The sequence below is a fragment of the Lytechinus pictus genome, chromosome 2 (assembly GCF_037042905.1).
Source record: "Lytechinus pictus isolate F3 Inbred chromosome 2, Lp3.0, whole genome shotgun sequence".
NCBI lineage: Eukaryota > Metazoa > Echinodermata > Echinoidea > Temnopleuroida > Toxopneustidae > Lytechinus > Lytechinus pictus.
The window spans coordinates 56530818-56544046 of record NC_087246.1 but is presented as its reverse complement, the minus strand read 5'-3'; the positions used below and the strand labels follow the sequence as shown (position 1 = coordinate 56544046).

At 32.4% G+C, this 13229-nt stretch overlaps 1 protein-coding gene across 5 annotated transcripts in view; it reads left to right on the top strand.

Annotated features, from left to right (window-relative positions):
• LOC129253925 (kinesin-like protein KIF28) overlaps positions 1 to 12122 on the top strand; it is a 33973-nt gene extending 21851 nt beyond the window's left edge. Inside the window, exons 19-21 of one of the 5 annotated variants that reach the window (XM_064095228.1) lie at positions 1725 to 1922; positions 3383 to 3452; positions 8423 to 12122. In XM_064095228.1, coding sequence (XP_063951298.1) covers positions 1725 to 1922; positions 3383 to 3448 — 264 coding nt within the window. In that variant the 3' untranslated portion in view covers positions 3449 to 3452; positions 8423 to 12122. Of the gene's footprint in view, positions 1 to 30; positions 91 to 1724; positions 1923 to 3382; positions 3453 to 8422 lie in introns of all 5 variants that reach the window. The other 4 variants (XM_054892361.2, XM_054892363.2, XM_054892359.2 and 1 more) reach the window with 4 other exon arrangements.
• The last annotated feature ends 1107 nt before the right edge of the window (positions 12123 to 13229 follow it).

Genomic DNA, 13229 nt, shown 5'->3' with positions numbered 1-13229 from the left:
CTCTATAATCACGATATTTTCCTCACCTAGATGATGTCGGCACATAATTATGTTCGCAACAAGGCTGCAAACGGAGGCTCTAATAACAATGTAAGCCTACGATGTGGGCCAGTCATCGCAGGGAATTTTGGAAGGGCAGTTCTTGATTCCATTGAGTGTCTAATATATCATATGCTCTTCATTTGTCTGTTTTCATCATGGCCATCTAATATACACCATGATCTGATTGTAATCATAGCTCAGCATCTCCTAACACACATTGATATAATAATTTACAAAGTCGTGTTTACATAGGCCTAGGAAATTGATTTAAAAAAGTAGTATTGACACACTTGATTGAGCATTCAGAGGACCTCTTTTTTGCCCTTCCCATGTTTGTTTTTTTGATGGTTTTCTTCTATTGCTCTCAAATGGATAAGCCCAAGTTTGCTCAGTATGTTTATTTAGTCAGTTTCATTAAATTATGATGTCATAAAACCACACAAGACTAACATGTGCTCTTTTAAGGAAAGGCGCAAAAGATGTTTTTTCAAGACAAAGAAAACGATTTTACATTCTTTACTGCAACAACTTCACCAATTAAATTCAAATGAAGTGTCTGACATTGATTTAAAGTGTCCATGTAAATTTCACATCACATTCATGTAGTCATAGATGTTAATAATATAATGACTATGAAAGCAAAGCTATGTAAAACTTCATCATGTTCACATGTAAATGATGGAATCTCATTGCAAATGTATAGGGCTCGAATCTAATAAAATATTACACTTAAGTGAGATTATTCATCCGTTTTATACCCAGAATAGTATGCTTCTTTACCTCTTAAGATATAAGTTTGTATTTAAAGAAGATTGTACTCTAGTAATTTTCAACTCTTTGCTTCATACCCCCTCTTATCTTTCTTCTCTCTCTCTTATTTTCTCTCTCTGTATCTCTCAAATCATTTCTTCGTATCAGTTACAACAATAAGCTTAGATTTAAGTTTCTGAGTTGAAGCATGTATAAATAAATGGTGATTTTGATGCAGATATAGATGTAGACTATAGCATTATTAATTGCTTGCCTGTTCACTATGATTATTCATGTATTCCTTAATATTTTAAGATTACAAATACTGCTCTGTTATAAATTTCTCTCTTAATTGCATTTAGTATATTTAATTTTAGCAATTATCTATAGGTCTGATATTACAGGAATTTTCTTTCCTCATGTAATCCAACTGTTTATATATTTTAATGTTGAAATTCAATTTTTTTTCCTTCTCTAGAATTATATGTATGTAGAGTATAGAAGAAAGATATTTTGGTATTCATCTGTCTCTTATCAATTTCATTTAAATCTCCCCTTCTAGCCAATCCACAATATCTATAAAGAAGTAATATCTTTCTAAATGGTCTTTGTAGTCAAAGACTTGAGACTATTTGTAGTTGACATCAATGTTAGAACTTAGGAGATCATTCTGATGTGGTTTTCAAATTGCTATTTTAGAATGCTTGATCCATGGGTGATGTCATTGGTAAAATGGAGTTTTTATTCACTAGACAGACTTGGACAAACTGGAACGTACAAAACATCCTGGACTATCCTCCTCAAGCTAGGATACATGTAGTTTAGCTTTATCTTTGCATCATAATATCGCTTTAATGAGTGGGATTTACTGTAAAACAAAAACCATTTTGCAGTGTGCACTATGTTTCCAATTTCCATCATTTTGCAAACAGGAGGACAGCGTAAGCATTTACAGTTTTGAGCTAGACCCCGACCAAAAAATGCAGCCTTCATCAAACAATTCTCCACAAGCCGCCAACGGGCCTCCGAGGCCTCCATCGGCCAAAGTCAAGGCTCCTACATCGCCAGCAGGCACGAATGGCACCACCAAATTACCACCACAAAACAATGGAAGCGACAAAAAAGCTGATGTAAGGGATTGCCTTAATCCAGCTGCCAGTGTTGTAGTTCACCCCCTTGTTCTATATTTCGTTATTTCTGTGGATATAATTTTACCTAACCCAATCAAGCAACAAATTGTCTGCATTCCTGCAATATCTTGTCTGTCTATTATCATGCATTGTAATGAGCATCAAGCAGCTGGCGCACTGGGCAAATTGATTTGCAAGAACACTAACCACTACCGCAATAACACAGGATAAATTAACACCACTGCCTGTATTAAAGTTCATCCTGCAAATCGGCAACTAAACACTCTGCTGTTGTAACATCACGCATGTAACTTAATTGTTTCTCATCTTAGCACTCTTTACTAATGATTCCATCTAAATTCTGTCTGTGCGAAGCTCTTTCTATGTCTGATTTGCTTGCTGTTAATGATTTGATAATGTAATTGCTTGTATTGGCTGACACTAAAGCTGTTCATTTTAGACATTATACTTGTGATAGCATTTTCTCCATTTAAACTTAGATTTATTACTGTATTGTCTTTAGGAGGGGTGGAGCATGGCTTTAGAAGATTCCTGTTCATTGAAATATGAATCGTTATTGTTTCATAAATTAATGTTTTGGTTTGATTCTCTTTTTCAAGCAAGTTAGGAGATATTTCATCATACTCATAATTTTTTGTTTAGATACATCTCTTCTCCTTGTATGTTACTTCGGAATATTGCATGTTTTTGTTGATGATTCATGCTTTCCCATCCCTCTCTCATTTCTAGCTCTCGCTGTTCTTTTGTTTTCTTTATAAGTTTTGCTACTTTTTGTTATATCTGGATATGTTTTGTCTGTTTGTCGATAGGTCATATTTTTAATTTGTAGGGTGAGAAGACATTTAAGATTTGTATTCTGAAATGCTAAAATTATTTTATTATGATTATAGGTGAATAGATTATGAAGTAATTAATGTCATATTCTCTCTCATTTTTGTTTTGGGGGGAGGCCATTTCTCTCTTTTTCTTTTAATGTGAAATAGTATTTTGCCGAAAAATGAATTGTACAGAACTTTTCATGTCAATCTACTTTCACAATTCTTCGATATATACACACAGTGTGATTCACATTTTGCATACCAGCTAATTCAAGTGATTATTGAAGCATTTCCATTTTTATAAACAAAATTGATGTTTGAAATATGCAATCTTTAGCACAGAACTCCTGCTGTGTGCACTTCTGTTTAAAACATAGGAAACTTTAAGTTCCTGCATTATTCAGTTTAATTTATTTATTTGATTTACTCACCTCACCGGAATTAAACCCAAAATTATTTTTTCACAATCATGTATGTGTCACAATTGACCCCAAAGATGTCATTTATATTAGTTTCTGTTGAGTGTCGGTCAGTTGCGACCAAGCCCCAATGATTTCACATGGGACCTGTCCACCCACCTTCTTCTCAACCAGAATGTCTGTTTAATTTTGATATTTGTAGATGAATCAAGTCCATGAAGCAGCTACTGGCAAGAAACCACAGTCAGGTGTCTGCGTATGCATGTAGTCATGTGAGAAGACTTGTGATATTGAAGATACTCATTCTATGTTGCCTATAATGTGCTTCCGTTCAAGTGTGCTATCTCTCCTTGTAAAATATGCTTCTGTAACGTTCTTGTTGAACTGCATGAGAATGATAAGAACAAGTGTACAAATTGGATGTCTTGAAAATTATTCTAGATATTTGAAATGAAAATGCACTGACAATTTCCTGTTTTAACAGAATTCAGGATAATAACTTCCATTTTAAAAGTTCTATAAGTACTTCATGATAATTGTCTTATAAAGAAGTAGCTACATTTTAACTGAGAAACTGAGAAAGTCCATTTGTTTACCTCTTATAAAATGCACATTACTTTGTTCCAGAATGCAAAAGATTTCTCAAAATCTTATATTGTCTCTGCATTTGGTGCATTTTGATAATAATACCATTATTAAGTCATGAGATGAAAAAGTGAAACATTGAGTTATTTAGGGTGGAGGCTAGATTTGTTTGTTTACTTTTTTAAAGTATAAATTAAAGTGTGTGAAAGAAAAGTTCATAGACATACATTTTGTACATTCCAAGTTCACATTCATATATTTGTTTCATAATATGATTTTATTGTCTAGTTTCAACATTCTTCCCAGCTTTACAAATATTCTGGTTTCATTTTGGTGAACACCATGCCTCTTTCGGTGATTGTTTCTGTGGCCTATCTCTGTTGAAATCTCTTCACAACATTCCTTGTTCATCGACTATATCAATTACGTCTTTTCTTCTGTGAGATTAGGAATAGTTTGTATTTTCTCTCCATTCATTATCTGCAGATGACACTGATATTATTAGCTTTTTCTTTTGCATGTTGCATGATTACACCATAACTTTTTAATTTTGATTTTTTAAATTAATTCAGTGATAAAGATTGCTTCATATTCTTTTCTTGTCAATATTATTTGTTGATGCCCTTGTGGTGTCAGATTGTCTTCTACAATGTTGCATAATCTCTTCCCCTAATTACTCTTTTACTATCTTTCTAATTTGTAGAGCTTGGTTCAACAAGTGAGCTCCTTGACTTCAAAATAAACTAGTTTACATTATTTTGTACATGTAGGCATTTGTGGAAAAGTTATTATTCAAGAGTTGCTCCTGTTTGGTTAAAACTTTTGTTCAAAGACAGGAATCAACCTTAATCTCAATTTTTACCAAAAGTTGAAGTAATACCCTTTTGAATCAAGCTCCTCATTTATGTCATTGATATAGTGAGATAAAGATCTCTGTTACATTCTCCTTTTGTTCATAATATCTACTGGCATTTACCCATCTTTAAAATTGTATTCATTTTATATATATTGGTATGTAATCATCTGACCATTTTATGGGAAAACATATCTACATTTTGTCCCCTGATGGATCCTTTGATGCTATTGATGCAAAAGAATAAATTCACCTTGTTTTTAATTTATTTTCCAAATCTACATTCATGTATTTTCTTTGTATACTTTATTCAAAACTTACAAGACATAGAGATGATCAAATCCTGTAAACCCAATTACTCCAAAGATAACCGTGTATTGGCCCAGAATTTAAAGGCTTATGAATATTCCTGATCCAATTGCAGAGCATGGAAAAATAAAGGAATTTAACCTGATATTAGATTTTGCTCCCCATTCTTAATCTTCTTCCATTTTGGTGTGGTACACTCAATTGATAACTGACTGCACGTATTATCAGCAAGTTCACTTTTGAATATTATACAGTGCGTCCCACAAAAAAGGAAACCCATTTTCAGAGATAGACTTCACAATTATTAAATATGTTTTTTACTAAAAATTTGATACTCATGGCAAGAGTGGAATCCCTCTTGAAATTGAAATCAACAGCTAAGCAAATCGTTCATGCATGGCAGATTACAAACAATAAATATTGAGGCATATCAGGAACAATTTTTGCAGAAACTCACATGTGAATCTGAATCCTTTCTCACTTCAGGGATCAGTGAGTGAAACTCAACAAAGAATTAAAAAAGAAATGCTAATGAGCCTATCGTCAAATAAGCAAGGTCGTCATATCTCGAACTAATCAAGTCCCCCTTTATCCGACAGTTACCATAGTAACAGTACCTCTCAGCCAATCAACATCAGAGAAAGATGTCAGATCTGACAACTTGTCGGATGAAAATGTTAATGAAACACTCCCCTGGTTTTGACATTGAAATTTCAAATTTGTCTCGCTTATTATATAATGCATGTGTTTGTCTCATGTTAGGTATCAAAGTTAAGAGGAATAATTGAATTATATGACTATGTAAATGAAATATCATAATTTATTTCCCTTTGGAACGCACTGTATATAATAGAAAGGACTGTGTCCTAGATACCACCTTAATTACTACCACATAGGCTTGGCACTCCCTCATTGACACACCCTCACCCCCTCCCCCCCTCCTACACACTCACCCTCCCTGTTGCTTCTATTTATCTAATATCCATCTAAATTCTGGCAGGCTGGCAGCTGGATATGATTTATACTTGCATCAGCAGAAGCTCTATTATCTTAATGCAAAGTTTAAAAAAAAGTGTAATTATTTTGCTTTGTAAAGTTTATATATGTGTCTGTATCCCTTGCTGAATTTCAGTATTTCTTTTCATTGCTTGTGGATTCCTTTTCCTTGTATTTTTTTTCTTTTTTCTAAGTTATTGATCTATGTGAAGTGAGCTGATCTAAAGAAATAGGCTCTTGATTTAGAATAGTATTTTAATTTTGTTTTAGAGTTAACTGGAGCAATTATGTCTTTAGATATTAGAGTTTGTGTCAGACATTCCTGCTAGCTCTCTTAAGATTAAGTTTACTTAATACATATTTCACATAAAGTATCTAATGTCATGACTACACTCAATAAAAATTTAGTGTAAGATCACTGTATATTTTGATATACTGTACAGGTTTATATCTATATTTTTAAATGAACATTTGAAATCATATTTACTTGCTCACATCATTCATGTTCCATGTAATTTTCAATTGATCATTGCATTCTGATAGTTTCATTTCACCTCAAATTTATTTCTTATGTATTGATTTCATTAAATTTACATTTCGTTTCAATATTTGTTTTTACATTGCTTTATATCTAGAGAAATGGCCTTCCGTTAATTGTTAACAATTTGCTTTAAATCATATTTCTTTCAGCAGAGTAAATTAATTGCATTAATCATTATTAAATACAGTCAGACTTTTGATTAAATGTCAGTTTAACTTTAAGTTAAAAAAGGTACTAAATTGGGTGCCCCCAAATGCTGAACGATGGATTTAATGTACTTTCTCTTCAAACATATTCTATTACACCAATTACAAAAGCAACCTCTATTGAAAAGCAATAATGTGAGATCATTGAATTTGATGGGGTTTTTAAAAAAAAATCAAATTATTTTTCAAATGGGCATGTTTTTCAACCAAATTTTGTCAAAATTATATTTCATATGACATGTACAATGTTATAAGAGAAGCCTTTCATCCATTCTAACTGAAAAGTTGACACACATCAATATGCTTCTCCCGAACAATGTACACTTCCATATGAATTTTAAATAATAGGCATATAATTGAAATTACTTCACCAAAGTCAATGATCTTGATATCGTTTTCTTTATATTGGATGATAACCTACAATCCAAACAGAAACAAAGCATTTTGTAAGCAAAAATACTGACAAATAACTATTCTGCTTTTTAGCATGTCTGATTGTATAAAGACTTTATTTTGATAGCATCTCATTGGCCCAAATTCACAAAGGTGGTTTTTAAAAACATCAGTTGAACCCATGGTTTGTGCAGAATTCCTGTATAAATTACACTTATTTACCTCGTATATTAAATAATTTCCAATGCTGATGCATGCTTTTGTCACAGTGCGCCAAGTTGGCATCTGTTGCCGTGGTTATCCATGCTATTGTATTCATGAGTGCACTCTTCAAACAGTGTACTCATGAATAAAATAGCATACTTAACCATGGCAACAAGCATTAATTTGGCGCACTGTGACAAAAGCGCGTATCAGCATTGGACACTTTTTAATATACGCGGTACATAAAGCATAATTTATACAGGAAATCTTCATAAACCATGGGTTCAACGTTTAATCGATGGTTTTCAAAACCACCTTTGTGAATTCGGGCCATTGAGTGTGTAAAGGCAACCAAATAATTTAGGTAGCTTTATTTGGAGGCTCTTCCCACAAGTTTGACTGTATTCAAGTTCATTGATATTGCATTGAATAACCCATCATTGACAATGCATGTAATCGCACAGTCATGCAAGCTATTTGTAACACATTGTTGTCGTTCCATTTTGTATATGTATGGGGGTATTTGTTGCTATTGATGTTTGTTAATGGAAGGTGATCGGTATTACTAATGCTAGTTCTTAAATTGTATGATTCAGGTAGAACGAAATGATAAGTAGCTTTAATAAAAATGTATTGTTAGTTGATTTATTCATTCATTGAAATGTCTGTCATCCAAAGGATGGAAATAAAGTCAATTTTTAAAAGAAAGTTCCGGAGAAAAGTTTAAAGATCTATTATGAGATATGAAAATATACATTATACAAGACATTAATTTTTTCCGGTAAATTTTGTGATTTTTATAAATAGCGCACTCTCTTTCATGGATGATTATTCTTTGAAGCATATTTATATACGATTAAAAGTTTATTTCCGCATGTTGCATGAAGACTTTGAAAGGAAATGTGGGTTTGATCATGGTATAATATCAGCTATGCAAGCAATATTCATGATGATAACGATAATAAAGCTCATATAATGAACCATCAATCTAATATGATTGTTCTGAGAAGCAGGAGGGTAAAGAAGTTAAAGGAGTACCGGGGGGGGGGGGGGGCTAATTACAAATAATGGAAATAGCTGATTTAAGATTTGTGAAATTTGTTCTTATCACGAGATTTCATTTTTCATCATGTTTATTAAATGTCATTTCCACAGCTTATGAAACTGCAGAATGGAGCAGGATCAGGACAAGGGAATTCTGGGACAGTCGTCAGAACGAACAAACAGGGAGAGAAGGTAGAGGGAGGTAGTAAGGCGTGCATCGTTATGTGACCTCTGTCGGCTCACAGGAGATATCATGGGATAGTATCATTCTGGAGGCAATAGCTGTGCCGTCATTCATATGTCATTGAAGTTGACATTGCCTATATTTTTAAGAGACATTCTAAGTACTATATGATGAAGGTTGGTAACATGGAAATTATCACTCCTGTTGCTTTGTAATTGTGAAATGTTGTCAACAGTTCTCGGCCGTGAGAGATGAAGATTAGAATTAGATTAAATTGTTGATACAGTCAATTAAAGTTCTTATTGATTAGGAAGTATTTACATGCATGGCAAGCCACCTTGAAACCCACATAAAGTTGCCAAATTGGTCATTTTAGCTTCAGAAATCAAAATTGAGAAAAATCGGTGATCTGAAAGAGTAAACCACCCTCGGCCTACAACCGAAATATGAAATGTTCTCAAGCAAGGTACAAGTGTTTCTAAATGAACATTTCTCACAGGTGGACTGCTCATAATTCTGACAGATCTTTCACAAAATTTATGTCACGTTTCAGTGAACCTAAAAACTTTCAAGTTCATATTGGTTTGGCAGAATATTGGTGGGTTTACATGTAAACTGGGTGGTCACTTATTTCTTAAACTTTTTCATTACATAAGAGTCAATTGCTGAGGCATTCAATGATTAGGTTATCATTATTGTAGTTGTGTCTTTTACAGAGTTAACAAATATGATATATGAGTCTTTTCTTTCAAGAAAGACTGCATTCATAGTATCAAAACTTATCTATACGTTGATAACATTTTGTATAAATTCATGGTATTTTTTATATAAAATGACTTAATTTGATGTTCATTTCCAGTACTGTAGCTTAGTGGTATTTTGTCATCATTTTTGTTTTCTATTACAATCTTGCATTGGTCCTATTTAGACACAGCTAAATTGCTGCATTTCAAGTGGTGATATTAAAAATAAGAATCCAAAAGTCTGGTATTTTTTTAGAAATCCACATGGACGTGATCCTCATTTCCAATATTTGTGTGTGCTATGAACTAAATCCATATCATTAAAACATTATGATGATGACAATTATTGTTACCATTATCAGTAGAAGTAGTCTTAGTATTGTCATCATCATCATGATTAGGATATTTTTGTATTTGTTTCAGGTGAATTCATAGTTTAACATGCTACAATGACAACCCATAGAAATTTGGTTATGTAATGTTGCTTCTTTTAAAATCTAGTAAATATTTCATTTGAAAAAAAAAAAATTACTCAAAGTTATGTGTAGTTTGAAGGAAATTATGCTGTAAATAAATATGATTTTTGTTCTTCTTGTGCTAAATATTTTGGGAAATGTTGCTAACTATGTTGGTAGAGCAATTCGTTTTGCATTGTAATGAGAATATTGTATGTATATTTGGTTGTTACAGCATTATTATTTATGACATTTGTATTTCATTGGAAGCGAAATCAATATACGCAAATCACATACCAGTTGATGATTAATTGACTTCTCAAATGTGCTATTAGGGGAATCGAAGATGGAGCCTAGGTTATATTCTACAAAATTAAAGCCATGTATATTTATTAGAACTTGTGATATTTGGTGGGTAGTTTAATTTTGAGCAGAGCTTTGCGCTTTTCTAATCTCGGTTCTTCTTGAGTGTGAAATGCAACCTATCATGTGGGAAAAGATATTATTATGATCAAATGATATTAATTATATCAATCGTTTGATATTTGATTTCATAAGTCGATTTCAGCTATGCAAATATGCAATATGAGATATATTACCAGGAAATGTACAATATTTCTCTGTGCTACAGAATATAGAAAGTAGAACCTATGCTGTAAATTTTTATATAAATATATTTGATATGACAAAATTATGGCACACAATTCTGTACTACATGGATATGTTACACCATTTTTTAATTGAAAAACATAAATGTTGCTGTAAATAACTCAAAGTTCATGGCGTTTTAGTCGAGAACTGCCATGCATGGTTTGCTGGAATGGTAGAAGCACATTTTTCACTGGTGAACATAAAAAAGCATATGACGCAACCATAAATGTTCTTACCATATGTGTATCATGTATGTGAAATAAAAATGAGAAAATGTTATTATAGCATATAGGTCTCAGTTTGTATGTGAAAGAAAATGATATCGTGAAAGATGAAACACATGAATAATCCAAAATGTAGATGCCACAACTCCTTTGTCATTCAGAATCATTGTTATTGGTTCATTTCACAGGCTAGTCTATTAAGAATGAAGAATGAATTATTTGTAATGATTATCAGATCATTTTGTGAGTGTTCAGGTATGCTATACCGTCTTTCAATTGATTACATTTTTAGTATATACTCAGCTCCTCAGGTGATAATGGCTTGATGCTAGATAAACCGTTGAATAAATTGATGATTAAGAGGGGTTGCTGGTGAAATTAAACATTTTGATCCTGTGAAAAATGCCAACAAAATTATGGGGAAACAGATTCAGGGGGGAAAATGGTTTCCTACAGGTTATTCCTAATATAGGCTTAACTGTAAATTGCTCAAATTATTTATAGTTTCTGATTTGTTTTCTTTCAAATTCAAATCTAAAGAACTTTAGAAGTATGTTATTTCAGATGTTCTGATCCCTTTTTCACAAGACAAAGAACATTCTTCTAGATTATGAGATGCGAGTTAATCCAGTAGAGTCATCAAGTGCCTCCGATATTTAAAATATAAATTTGACTTTTCTGTAAAAAATAAATTCATAATGTTTGCATATGAATATAATATATTGATTTACTTATTATAAAAAAAAGATGTTGAGCTATAGTATTTTGTGTTCTTGATGATCATTTGTTTATATTTTTGTATTTTTTTCTCACATCAACATACGTAATTTCTACCGTACATACATGTGTGTATTACTATGTAGTCCTGCGGAATATTCATGTGGAATGAATAGACCCTTGTTTACATGACCCCTTAGGAAACTGCCGTCCTCTTAGATATGTAATTCTGTGTGATCAACAGACACCAGATTACCTGACCCCTTAAAAAGAACTGCCGTCCTCATGTAGATGATATTATTTTACCATTATCTTTACGTTTCTTTTTCAAAATCTTAAAATGTTTTAACAAATTTTGTAGGTCGTGATGAATTTCAGATCAATTTATACTACATCAGATATATCCGTCCATTTAATATTTGTAATACATTTTGTATATACATGTATATCATGGTTGAAAGGACAATATTGTAAATAGAATGGTCCAATCATTAAAAAGAGAAAAAAATCAGATATTTAGAAGGATAATGATCTTGATGTCTATGAATTATATGTAAAAAGTGAGAGGGGATGAGCTGTCTTTCAAATACATGTATAAAAAGAGTAAATATCTCCATACTATTTGAATGAAAAATGAGTGATTGGTAGATAATTTACGGATAACCTATTTATCAATGTAGTCTTTCATCTGTACATAATTGTGTGGTTATTACTGATTTCTTTGAGACATCTCCGTACTTCCATTTCCTCTCACAGATTTCTTGTGACTGAACAACCTTGAATTCATGTTGATTAATCATGTGGCACATTTAATAAATAATATCATGTACACAGAAAGTGATTGTTCTCCTGGTTGCTGCTGCATTCTTTGCTTTGTTGTCTGCAGGGGTTTCTTATTATTCCTGGCAAATTTTCATAAATGCATTCACATCACAGATGTTTTATTAAACTTTATCAAACTCCAAACTTAAGCAAAATTTTTGTGACTTGAAAGTTGAATACTGATGTGTGTTTTCTATGGGAAAAATTAGATAATTAACACAATCAATGATCAGTTATTTGATGGTGTTTTGTTATATCTGAGAAGATAAAGTCACTACAAATGTGGTTTTGGCACTTTTTGTCATTTTTCTTTTGAAACTCCTTTTTGAAAAAGGTTTCATAATTTGAAAGTTTCTTCAATTATTCTGATGCACTAATGTGCATGTTCTGTAATGCACTACCTATATGTGGCAAGTTATTTGAAAATGTGAATGGGGGGGGGGGGGTGTGGTACAAATTGGCTTTCAGAATCTTGATATTGTATTCAATATGATACAAAGTCAAATGAATTATATATTCTCATAGTATTGCATTTAATACATCAATTTCAAGGAAGACCTACCAGGAAACCTAGACAAAATGTAAGAAGCCCTTTTCAGCCATGGTTTAAAATATTTTTTCAAGGGATAAAACACCCTTGGCCAATGACAGTTTGTCATTAAAACTCGCTTAAACATATGCGAAGTGAGAATAGGTTGCATAGAAGAAAAAATAGTAGAGATTGGGAGGATGGGACAGGGAAATGAGGAGAAGAAGAATAAGAAGAAAAGAGGAGAAAGAAGTGGAAGGGAAAAAAAAGAGAAGTGATGAAGATAAAAGGAGAGGAAGAAAAGAAAAGATGAAGAGGAAAAATAAGGAGGGGAGTAAAGAGAAGTGGATATAAAGGGGGTGATAATGCTATGAATGATTCCTAAGTGTAATCATGTTGATATTATTAGCTAGGTCTTGTATACATGTGCTGACAATAGAAAATATTCCTTTAATTGGCAATATTTAACAAATGGTGTGAAGTAGCAATTCAAAGTATTGATTGGCAGCTTTCCAATTGTGAATCAAATGAAGGCAAAATTAGTTGACACTTCTGGCACACTTAGTATTTCCATCGAGAAACCCTTGAAATGC